General features: G+C 34.8%; 1 protein-coding gene across 3 annotated transcripts in view; it reads left to right on the top strand.

Annotated features, from left to right (window-relative positions):
* Window positions 1-13,179, top strand: part of myo10 (myosin X) — a 112,641-nt gene extending 99,462 nt beyond the window's left edge. For all 3 annotated transcript variants that reach the window (XM_087241252.1, XM_087241254.1, XM_087241253.1), the window contains 7 exons: window positions 794-1,094; window positions 3,383-3,590; window positions 5,543-5,679; window positions 6,108-6,225; window positions 8,158-8,613; window positions 8,810-9,001; window positions 12,448-13,179. In XM_087241252.1, the coding sequence (XP_087097378.1) occupies window positions 794-1,094; window positions 3,383-3,590; window positions 5,543-5,679; window positions 6,108-6,225; window positions 8,158-8,613; window positions 8,810-9,001; window positions 12,448-12,549 (1,514 nt within the window). In that variant the 3' untranslated portion in view covers window positions 12,550-13,179. The remainder of the gene's footprint in view (window positions 1-793; window positions 1,095-3,382; window positions 3,591-5,542; window positions 5,680-6,107; window positions 6,226-8,157; window positions 8,614-8,809; window positions 9,002-12,447) is intronic.
* The last annotated feature ends 53 nt before the right edge of the window (window positions 13,180-13,232 follow it).

Here is a 13,232-nt window from a genome sequence, read left to right as displayed (position 1 = left end):
TTTATTTTAATAACAGATAACTTTCACAATGATGATTTTTAGCTGATGAACAATAAAAACATTGAAATCACTGAGAATCAGCCTGACCTTAAAGACTTTAAACATTTAATGTAGGAGACAATTAAACTGCAGTGTGCCTTTATGAGAAAAATATTGTTGTCATGCAGTATCCCACATCCACACAAGTAAACATGTTATAAGAAAAGAGAATAAGCAGGATTTGTTTATAATTATGTCTACAGAAAACATTATTTATACAAAATGATGCAAAATTTAAAAGTTACATGAGTTACATGATGGCTTTATTCTAAATATTTATACATATATTTTACCTCGCTTAAACTACTGGAAGAGAACATAATTTGGACTTCGCACTATTATTGAACTAAACTGAATCAACATTGAACTAGCGTACGCTGAATAATGCCAGTTTTCTTTTATAAAGCTTTTATTTCTGTTTTAACTTCAATAATAATTAATTTGTAGTATTCATACTATTTTTTAAACAGAAACGGATCAACTATACTGATCTAAATAATGATATTGTTGTCTTCTATAGTGTTGTTTATTGCTGAAATTGATGTTATTTCTTTATTGATGAATTTTTCAATATTGTTTCTTTTCCTTTAAAAAAATTAATAAAAATGTATTTTGTTTAATTAATCAATTACTCTGATGATGCTCTGTAACACTCTTTATTGTATAATGTGTGATATAAAACATGTGACTTCATTTGATTCATTATAAATGTTGAAATCCACACTAACCTTCATCCTGCGTGTGCACTTTTTAGCTGACAAAGGTAGAAGTTATGGCACCCTGCAGGCTGAAGCCCTGAAGCTCTTCAATGTCCTCCATCAGCTGGAGACAGAGGTCAGTGCCATCCCTCACATCCAGACACTCCTGCAGACGACGCACGACCTGCGGCCTCTGAGAGACGAGCTCTTTTGCCAGCTCATCAAGCAGACCTCACACCACCCCAAACCTGGAGGCCCCGCCCACATCAACAGCTGGCGAATCATAGCCTGCCTGTGCTGCACCTTCAGCCCCGCCTCCAGAAGCATCCTCAAATACCTCAAGTTTCACTTTAAGAGGTCAGTGTTCAGTCCAGTTTGTCAGAAGATTTTATAAATGCTTCCAAACTTTAAAAGATAGGTTTGGTCTTATAAACCAAGATCTATTTAGATATTTATAGTTGCGTGACTATTATATGAAAGAAATACAGGATGAGGATTAGAACAACCAGCTTGTTCAGATTTTCATTCAGACATACAAGCAAAAAATGAATAATACAATTTCTAAATTATATAGAGCAATACTTAATTCTAGAGGACTTTCAACAGACTATATACGATTAAAATGGGAAAAGGAAGTAGGCATTATTTTGAATTAAGACCAATGAGTTAAAATATGTGCTGTCCCACATACCTCAAAAAGCTTAAGAATGTGACGTGATTTTTGTTGGAAAAAACTTGATCAGATTTTTTATTACACTAAGAATTAAATCATTACAATCCTTGTTGGAGGAACTGTGAGGTAAATGAGGCACATCATGCTCATATATTCTGGCAGTGCTCAAGAATTAACAGTTTTTAGGAAACTCCGCCATCAATGCTATTTTTAATCTTCATATTCCTAGATCGTTCAAAGTACTTTATCTCGGAGATATTCCTAATAAACTTGAAAAGGAGGATAGATATCTATTTAAGATATTTTTGGTAACAAATAAAAAAGCTATAACCTGGAAATGATGTAAAGAAGAACCACCAACTAAAGATGAACAGTTCAAAATAATAACAGAAGTTGAGAAAATGGGAAAAAATGACACATGCACTTTAATTACAAATAGAGATCTTTGATAAGAAATAGAGTAAATGGCTGGCTTTCTCCACTATGACTAAAAAATTATCTATAATTTAACGTTTACATAATTCTAGGGGTTATGCATAATTGCGAGAATATGTTTGGCAACCTTTTATTATATTTAATTTTATACTTATTTATTTATTTTCTTGATGAGGTTAATTTCATATTTTTATATATGTATGTGTATATATGTATTATGTTTTGTTTGTTTGTTTTGTTCCCACTGGTTATATGTTCCTAAAAAATTAAAAAAAACGAAGTATAAAAAAATGAGATAAATATACAGATAATATAAAAAATGTGATAATAGAGAGTTAGCCATTTTGCAGTATGCTATTAAAAGGCAGTAAATGTTTTTTGTAGGAATTTCATTTTTCAAGGTTACATTCAATTTATCAAAAATGTCAAGAAGGCTTTTACAGTGTTACTAAAGATTTCTATTATATGCATTTTTTTCCAACTTATGTTTAAGTTTCCAAAAAAATTAATACAGAGCAAAATGATTGTTAATAATAGGCTTATAAAAGGTCTGAAAGACCAAAAAAGACCCTAAAGTATAGTTTTACATTACACAGGTGAACTATTATATCAAGTTATGATATAAATATATTACAACCATTGAATATATATAACTGAATAACTCAGGATATTGGAGCCAGAGGGCATATCCGGTATGCTAAAAAGTAAGCAAGTACTTAATGAAGACGCAAACTATTTCACGACAACTGAACACAAACAATGGCAGGCCGGAGACTTACATATTTACAATAGATTCTTGTTTTTTTGAACTCATCGAAGAGAGGAAGTGGATTGTCGTTAAGTGTTGTAGAAACACGACATCAAAAAAAAATAATAATAAACAAAACTGGAGGCAAAGCACTACACCTGCACCCCACCTCCAGCTAAAGAACAAATGATTGACATCAGTTCAAAACAATTAATTCGACTAAACACAAAAAAATTATTATTGCTTTTATTGTTGCGGAGATTCAGCCACCGTCTACTGTAGAAGCAAGTACTTTTTGTAATATAGTAAGATATAGTTTTTTTTCATTTTTGGGAAATGATTTACACATTTGTTAAGACAACGTGAAGTATATTATTTAATATATGAAGCTCAAATATTTATTTTGATTTGGGGTTGTTTTTATCCTCTTAATGTTCATTTTGTTATTAAACTTTTTAAAGGTTTAAAATTAGATTTTGCCTTATATAAAATATGTTGTAAGTGAAAATCAGGGTTGTTCCATGAAATATTGAACTTTTTGAAGTTAACACATTGATAATCAATATAAACATCTGAAAACATGGCTCCTTTTGGTTTTTTTATTTAATTATTTTTTTAATTCGGAAGAAACTTCATGAGCACTTTACTAGTTTTTTTATTTTAATATATTGTGTTTTAGTCAACCACATACCTGTACATTCTAATTCCAGACAACATTATAAAAAATAAAGAGCGGTGATGTCATTCAACCATGTCAACTGATCAGTGTGTGTCTGATTTTCTTCTTAGGACACGAGAGCTGTACCCAGGCACAGAGATGGAGCGCTATGCTGCATTTTCCCAGGATGCCTTGCGACACGTGCGTGGACGAGAGTATGTTCCTTCACAGGAGGAGCTGAGGGCCATCCTAAGCAGACAGGAAATGACAGCGACCGTTTACTGCCACGGTGGAGGATCCTGCAAAATCACCATCAACTCGCACACAACTGCCGGAGAGGTACACATACACACATCCACACTTACACATCTGAAAATGAGACACGCTTTAACCTTTTGATCCACAAAACAGGTCTGGAGTGACCAGAATAAGTTTCTGTTCTCTTTGCAAGAAATGACTTTCATCGTTCAGTATTCCTTAGTCATGTTTCATTTCCATTTCATTTCCAATCATACCTTTTGAATAATCATTTACTTGCAAAATGACCAAATATCCAGTCTTTTTTTGTCCCATATGTGCAAAACTGATGTACAAAAACTTTGTTTCATTTATATAGAAGAAATAAAGATGCTATCTGCTTGTTAAGTGTGACGTCACACAAAGTGGCTTTCGGGTACAAGCACTAAATTAAACTGTATGGGTAGGCTCATCAGGTGGTAATAATTACTGTTTACAAAGCGCTGTAATAATTTCGAAAATCACGATCGCAATGTATATATCCATGCCTATTATTCAATGACCAGAAAGTAATTAATTTTTTATATATTGTTAAAATATTGGTGTCTCTGAGGCCAGAGAGTGTTGTGTACACCATGATTTTATATAAAATTCACTTTAATATGGGATGGGATTCAAAAGTGTCCATAAATGAATATTTTCTCAATTGAAATGAGTAGCGTCTTGGATCTGGAAATCGTATTTAATACGACATGTCTTGACAAGTGGATATGATTTGTGGAAATAAAAATAAAAAACAGATACGTGATGAATGAATATCTGCAATAATACCCTTTAAAACACACTTCTTTTAAAAATTCAGCAAAGAAATGCTCAGCCATTATTGAAATAACAGAATGAATATTATATATTTATATGTCATTTTAGACTCATTTTGTGCATTAAAAAAAGATTGCACATTCAGTGCTTCCCACAGGTTTGAAATAAACCTGCGGTGGTAGCCATATTAAAGGACACTTTTTACCCACATCACAGAAATAGATATCTATATGCAACAAAAAAAAATTATTTTTTAATTTATTAAGAAATTGTTATACACTGTTTCTTTTCAATAGATTAAAGTTTAAAAAGAAAGAAATCCACTATTTCTCTCATTTTTGAGCTATTCAGGAGCATTTTGTACAGTGTTGCCAATGCATTTTACATGTATAAAATATGCAATATATTAACATCAAATTAATAAAATATACAGGAAATGATAAATAAATGACAGAAAAAAAGGAATAAAAACAGACAGTATCTCTAGAAAAATATAATTATAAGAATAAAATGTGTAGATTATTTTAATAAGAAAAATTAGTTGTTTAGCCATTTCTAATGGTGTTCAAATATTTAGCAGCCAATTTAGATCTAATTTCGTCCTCTCTGACTGTTTAATGAAGTTTTTCTGAGTCATTTAGAGTGTTTCTCAAAACCAAAAACAAATCCTTGACATTTTAAGAGATTTAAAAACCCCAGCCACACACATCCCAGCCACACAAGTCCCAAAAAGTCGCGTCTCTTTGGAGAATACAGGGAGTGCTGACAGGTATTGCACACACAGTAAACGAGAGTGGGTAAATGAGAGAAGATTTTCCACTACGTAATTGATTGCAGATGTTTGTTTAAATTGGGCGGATACAAAAAAAAAGTTTAAAAGGATGATAGTATTAGTAAAAAAAAAAAAAATGTGTCATTTAATATATGGCTGTTAATATTCCTAGGTGGCCCGCCCAAGTAAAATCTGTGTGTGAAGCACTGCATATAGCTTGAGCATCAAAGGGTTAAAAGGTGCATGAAGCGAATTTTGCCAAACAGTGTTGATATTTGAAAGCAACAAAACAAACATGCCCATAACCCAACAGGACCTCGCCCATTTTTTGATATCTCTCCCTTAGTTACAAGACACGCCTCTTACTGCTTATTGGCTGCAAATGTGTTTTGGCACTTGGTCTGACACTGTGTTCAAAAGCTATCTGACCTGTATATGTGTGTGTGTGTCTGATGGTGTGCAGGTGGTGGAGAAGCTGCTGAAGGGTCTGTCTATGGAGGACTGCAGGAACATGTTTGCTTTGTTTGAACACAACGACAACACAGACAGAGCCATAGAGAGCAGGACTGTGGTGGCCGACATCCTCGCCAAGTTTGAGAAGTGAGTCTCACCTTTTACACACCAGCTTCAGTCTGTCCAAAACCACAAATATTTTAATATTTAAATTTAATATGATATAAATATATTACAACAATTTTAATACTGTAGGTTGCATAAACTAATTTATAACTCTCTAAAAGGCTTCTGAAGACATAGCATCAAATGTAAACAAATGAGATGAAAGACCATGAGAGAATTTTGATTAAAAAAAAAAAATTTATTAAATGGGTTGTTCCTTACAATATAAAAGGCTCTTTCACGCTAAGGACCAGAAATTTTTCCATCACAGCGGAAACAACAACAGCATTCTTGAAATCAGATATTATAGGAATATTTGCTGTATCTTGATACAAAAACAAATTTCATAGCACATTCTATGAGTTGTTTGAATTATATGGAACAACTTTCTCTCTCTCTATTTCTTTCAGGTTGGCCAATAAAGAGCAGGACGGAGAGAGCTGGAAGTTTTATTTCAAGCTGTTCTGTTTCTCTGAACCTGAGAATGTACCTGCTGACAGTGTGGAGTTTGCATTCATGTTCGAGCAGGTTTGATTTCAATTAGTATCTTTAATATCTTTAAATATATTTCTTATTATGGATTTTTTTTTTAATCTGTTGAAGGAATAGTTTCAAACCAGATTGGAAAAGAGCTTTTGCAAGTCTAAGCAACACTGCAGCCTTTCATTCCCGAATGAATCTATTTTTTGAACAGTGATTCAATTGGCTATTCATAAAGACGGTCACTTAGTTTCTAAATGAATCAAAAATAGTTTGAATTAATTATTTAATAAATCACTCATTAAGTTTACGGTTACACAAGACACGTAAACTAAAACTTGCACAAACATTCTAAAACAACAACAACAATCTTTTAAAAAAACAATAAAGTGTGTGAACATGTACATTTTCATGTAAATATAACAAAGTAAAATGCATAGATGCTTGCATGTTGACATTATTACCAGGGAAAAAACATTTTTAAATACAGTCTTGCAAAAAGTTCATTTGCATTACTAGGTTTTTGATTTGCATGTAAACTGGTAAACCAAGTTCTTTCAGTGAGTAGTTTTGATAGGTATCAGCACACTTAAGAATGTAAATGTTCTCATATTCAAAATCATTCCATTTACACAGATCCATGAATACAACCAAAAACAGCGTATTGTGCATACAGTAGCGATGCAACCTGGTATAGAATCTGCACACATACACATTGTTTTGTTCACACACAACACATTTATGTAGTCTGATATTCCTCTTTTGGTTGTCAGGTTCCCTCAGGTTCCAATATAGGCTGAATAACATTTTTTGTTGTTAAATAGCATGATTTTCACTTTTGAATAGTTTGCGTTTTGAAGAGTTTGTTCACCCAAAAATGAAAATTCTGTTATTAATTACTCGTCTTCTTAAAAACACAAATTAAGATATTTTAGATGAAATTTGAGTGCTTCCTCATTCTCCAAAGACAGCAATAGACTAATGACATTCACAGTCTAGGAAATGAACCAAAAACACTGTCTTAACATTCCATGTGACTTCAGTAGTTCAAACTGTAGCAATACAGCTCCAAGAACACTTTTGTGCACCAAAAAACTGTAAATAAAATAAAATAAATAAATAAATAAAATTGTCTATTGTTTTGACTGTTGTCTTCTCTTCTGTGTCAGGTCAGGGTTCACAACAAGCGTCCTGATGCCCATAATAAATGTGCACTCTAATCTGATGTAGCAGACATAGGCAAAGTCTTTTTTTCTTTTTTTGTCTGGTGCATAGAAGTGTTCTTGGAGCTTAGTGTGATTACAGTTGAAGTCACTTAGAATGTTTTGACAATATTTTTGGTTCCTTGACTAGACTTTGAACGTCTCTGCAATGTTTCTGTCAATGGAGAATGGGGGATGAACAAAAGTCTCCAGGCAATGGTGTAATTAATTACAGATTTTTCTTTTTTTTTGTTGAACTAGCCCTTTAAGGCCCTCATAATGCAATCATGTATGCACAGTAAAATTTTAATGCATCTAATGACTTTAAGAAAAAAAGGGATTTCTGTTCTGCATTCTTTACTGTAAACTTTCCTTTAAAGTCCCATGAAGTGCTTTGAAATGTGCAATTTTTATTTGTAATTTGATGTAAACTGCACTGAAACAGGGTAGGACATATAGTAGCTCCTCCCCTTTATAAAAAAATAGCCAATAGCGTTAGAGCTCTGCCAGTGTGAGTGGTATCTATCAAAAGAAATGAAATGAGAAGCATCTTGAAGGGGGCGGGGAATGTCAGAAAACATTACTAGAGAGCATTTGATTGGTTATGATTTAATGAGAAACTAAAGTATAAGGTAATGTCAAAAAAAAATAATTGAGAAACTGTTTTGGAGTACACACGCTTATAGATGTATTCAAAACTAACAAATTTAAACTAACATCTAAAAAAATGTATTTTCATTTTACGAGACCTTTTAAATGTGTTGTGAATCTCCCTCAGGCCCATGAAGCAGTCATCAGAGGTCGGTATCCTGCCCCAGAAGAGACTCTGCAGTTTCTGGCAGCCCTGCGTCTGCAGTATCTGCTGGGAGATTACAGTACCCAGAGTGCCCTGCCGGAGCTGGATCAGGTTTTCCCCATGGAGCGACTGCGAGCGCGGGTACAGCAGTCGGCACGGAGCTTCGCCTCTGCCACACCGTCCACCGACAGAAAGAGGAGCAGTTTTCTGGAGGGCACACTGAGGCGGAGCTTCCGCGGGACACTGGGGCGACAGCGCCAAGAGGAGGAGCCTGCAGCCATAGAGGTGTGGCTACAAGATGAGAAGGCGGGGCTAAAGAGTTGTTTGGTGGAGAAGTGGCGTAAACTGCAGGGGATGGAGCAAGATCAAGCCATGAAAAAATACATGGGTCTTATTAAGGAGTGGCAGGGGTATGGATCCACACTGTTTGATGTGGAGGTGAGCATATGCACACACAAATGCATCACGATAGACACACATACATTTAGAAATAAACATGTAGACATTAATGGAAAAAACAATTGACCAGTAGTTTTAATCTTAGTTTCAGTTTTAACAGTTATAAAAAAACCTTCACACACACTTGAGCCATCATCCATTATGTTACTGAATGAAGTCTCTCTGTTCTCTTCAGTGTGTAGATGGTGTGTATCCTGGTGAGCTGTGGTTGGGTGTCAGTCGTAAGGGTGTGTGTGTGTACAAGCGCGGGGAGCCATGGCCTCTCGAGGTGTTTCTCTATGAGGTCATACTGTCCTTCGGTGCGCCTCAACCAAATGTCTACAAGATCAGCGTGGAAGGACGAGAGCTGCTCTTCAACACAAGCATGGTACTGATCTTTTCCTATGCCTCTATAAACAACAGTAAAATTAGGCAGTTGGAGTAGATCAAGTATTGCCTGATCAGTAAAATAAAAATACACATTTATAGGGCCATGAAACCCCCCTCATTCGGATCAACTCTACCTCTGAATTTTTTCAAAAAATGCTCAGAGATGGGTGAGGAGCACTGCGAGCAGAGGGACGAGTTTGCTTGGCCAGCAGAGCAGGGGAGAAAGAGGGGAGCGAACAACTCAGTTGGCTCACAAAATGAGACACTAACTTATATAATTATATTATTAAAAAGTAAAAATGCAAAGAAATAAACATTGTTTTAATGTCCTGATACATTTGTCATTCGTAATTTCATATACACACAACCACACTTTGTTATATCATTATAAGGATAATCATGTTTATATAAACACTATAAATGAGGAGGACTTGCACGTGCTCTCATGAATAACTAATAAGCAGGGTCTTCTCATAGGATAAGAAAACTCCGCTATGAATATAATGAGAAACTGACGCGTCATCACTGCACCAGCAGATTCGCAATACGTCACTGATTTTGATCCCGCCCCAATAATGATTTTAAACCCAGATGATGAAACTAGCTGTCAAAAGCTCAAAATTTTCCATTTTTTACCACAATTAAAGCTGACAGGTGCTAACATGTTTAGTTCCAACACCAATTAGACACAGCTGGCCTAGCTGATCATGTTCTTACTAGGCAGTCTAGAAACATCCTTGCAGGTGTGTTGAAGCGAGTTGGAGCTAAAATCTGCAGGACACCAGCCCTCCAGGACCAAGTTTGGACACCCCTGTCTAAAGTGATGCTCAACATACACAAATCTGTTAAAAAAATTTAAATACTGCAGGGTGTCTTGAACCATTAAGGAGATCATTTAAGTTGGATTTATTATGATTAATGCTTTAATGTTTGTTCTAGATCACAGGTGTCAAACTCAGTTCCAAAAGGGCCACAGCTCTGCACAAGTTAGTTCCAACCCTAATTAAACACACCTGATCAAACTAATTGAGTCCTTCAGGCTTGTTTGAAACCTACAGGTAAGTGTGTTGAAGCAGGGTTGGAACTAAACTGTGCAGGGCTTTGGCCCTCCAGGAATTAAGTTTGAGTTAGCTCATCAGTGGCTGTCTCAAATTGTACACTTCTTTACTATCTAGATTTGTTTTGTTTGTTTGTTCATAAAGTAAGGGGAATTTATACAGTAGTTTATTTATTTTATAGGGGGGAAAAGTATGTTTCATGATTAATCAGACAATTCAGTCACTTCTTGGGTTTGAAATGACATGGATTTGCCTGTTTTCAGTGTAAATGTAAGATGCTTCCTAGAATTACAATAAAACAGATACTTGAAACATTTTCCCAGTACTGAGTTGCAGCTAGAAGGGCATCCGGTGTGTAAAACGTACGCTGGATAAGTTGCCGGTTCATTCCGCTGTGGCAAGCCCTGATGAATAAAGGGACTAAGCCGAAGGAAAATGAATGAATATCTGAAACATGTAAAGTAAGGTAATAGTTAAATAATATTTTATTATCATCAGTGCATCGATATAGCAACCACCCATAATAAAATTGTGAGTGCAACTTTGAGCGCAACTATAAATCCTCTTTTTAAAATATATATTTTTTTATTTTAATTTAATTATTTTGTTTATTGTTGGTGTTTCATTATAAAGGCCTGAATGATCATGTCTCTTCATCAAACATAATAAAAAAAAATGTCAATTGAAAAAATTACAACTTATGTCAAGACAACAAAGACATTTTCAATCGGGGTACATTTATTTAACTTAAATTTTTCGTCCCACTTTGTATTAAGTGTCCTTAATTACTATGCACTTACATCAGAATATAAATACAATGTACTTAATGTGCTCATAATGTACTGCAGAACACTTCTGGTGCTTTTGAGGTTGGACATGGGTAAGGTTAGGGACAGGTTTGATGGTATGGGTAGGTTAAGGTGTAAGGGATGGTCAAAATTGTAATTATAAATGTAATTACAGAATTAATTACAGATGTAATTAAGTCTAGATGTTTTGACATAAGATATGTGTGTTTATTTTCTGTATTTATTATGTCTATGTAATGCACACGCATACATAAAAACAAAACTATACAAAACTTTTTTTGCATAGATATTTAAATTAGGCGACACGGTGGCTCAGTACTTACATCTCACAACAAGAAGGTCATTGGTTCAAACCCTGGCTGGGTCTGTTGGCATTTCTGTATGGAGTTTGCATGTGCTTCCTGTGTTGGGTTTCCTCCGGGTGCTCCGGTTTCCCCCAAAGTCCAAAAACATGCACCATAGGTGAAATGAAAAAGCTAAATTGGCCGTAGTGTATGTGTTGAACACAAGAGTGTATGCTGGATAAGTTGGTAGTTCATTCCGCTTTGGCGTCCCTTGATTAATAAAGCGGCAATGCCAGAGGAAAATGAATGAATGAATGATATTTAAAATAATATATAATTTGTGTTATTTACATATTTCCTTCATTTTTCTTTGACTTAGTCCCTTTATTCATCAGGGGTCACCACAGCAGAATAAACCACCAACTTATCCAGCATATGTTTACACAGTAGGGGAAACCGAGGCACCAGGAGAAAACTCACGCCAGCACAGGGAGAACATGCAAACTTCACAGAGAAATGCCAACTGACTTAGCCGGGACTTGAACCAGTGACCTCCTTGCTGTGAGGCAACAGTGCTAACCACTGAGCCACCATGTCACCCCTCATATACATATTTCATATCTAAATATAAATAAACATTTTCTCAAATATATGCATGCATGTGTGTATTTAGATATACATAATAAATATACACAGCACACACACAAATATTATGTCAAAACAAACTTTTATTTTGGATGCGATTCATCACGATTAATCTTTTCCCTGCACTACTTTTTATGATGTTCCTTTTTTAGACTGCTGGATTTTGGGGTCTGAAAATGCAAACTTGAAAACCAGTTTTAAATAGCAAGGTTTTGAAAATGATACAATTTATCATCCACACATATACTAAAGAAACAGGATTTTGTGAAAACATTACATGCTTATGTATTACACCTTTAGTCTGTAGTCTTTTAAACATACTTGGCAGCCCCAAAAACAATAATAGGCTACAGGAGCGTGTTTTTGTAACAAAGTGACATCGCCAACTACAGTGCATGTAGTCCTTTTCACAGATCCTGGGATAATGTAACAATGTGGTCGTCTGTATATAAAATGTAGAAAACATTCTTTGTGTTTAGTATGTAATTATGTTAAAGTATCATTGGTTTATCCTTACGTACAAAAAGTTTGCATAAATAATTAAATGGCGAAAAAAAATGATATCTAAAACAAAATATGAATGAAAACTTACATTGTTATATCAGTGAGTAAAATAACTGGTTTCTCTCTGTCTGTGTCTCTCTGTAGGTGGTGGACATCGCAAAGCTGATGAAGGCGTACATCAGTCTCATAGTGAAGAAACGTTTCAGCACTTGTCAATCCATCAGCAGCCATGGCAGTAACTGGTGATCCCACACATGCACAAAACACAAACTCTTCTCTTAAAGGTGCCTTTGAGCTCAGAAAATGAGACACAAATATACTTCAGAATGAATGAATGACCCTTCAGTGCAAAATAAATGAACCAAAGACAATATCATGAGACACTTTTCACAGCAGCCACTATCATGTTTCCACAGACACGCATTCATTTCCTGTGCTTGAAATTGTTCCATATTTCACGTTGTATCGACATTTGAAGTCCACTAAAGCATTTCTTTGGAATTCTGCAGGCAGAAAGTCCAGATCCCGAAAATAAAAAAGCACTCAAACGCAGTGCCTTTAAAAGCACACACACAGAAATCAATACACATACATATGCAATACACACACACAGAGTGCCCTTTAAATCTGTTTTATATGTGACAGTGAATATGTGCAATGTTTATATTGTTTGTTATATATTTCTGAGGAGCTGTATATTTTATAAACCTTGTTTTTTCTGTTGAGCTGCAGGATTGTGATAACACTATTCCCTCTGGTCCTATTATTTTTCTACTCAAAGCCTATAAAAACACTAAAACAGCAGGAAAATCATTCTCGTTTTTTGTATCTTTACTGTGCATCAGTATATAGGCAATAAATGTAACGACATTCAAAGACTCTTACATTCATTAAACTGTTTGTCTGTGTTTCCTATTGTCGTTTAGGAT

Source organism: Danio rerio, chromosome 2, assembly GCF_052040795.2.
Source record: "Danio rerio strain M-AB ecotype USA chromosome 2, GRCz13ab, whole genome shotgun sequence".
NCBI classification, from domain to species: Eukaryota; Metazoa; Chordata; class Actinopteri; order Cypriniformes; family Danionidae; genus Danio; species Danio rerio.
Note: the sequence above shows the minus strand (reverse complement) of the source record. Positions and strands in the feature narration are given on the sequence as shown.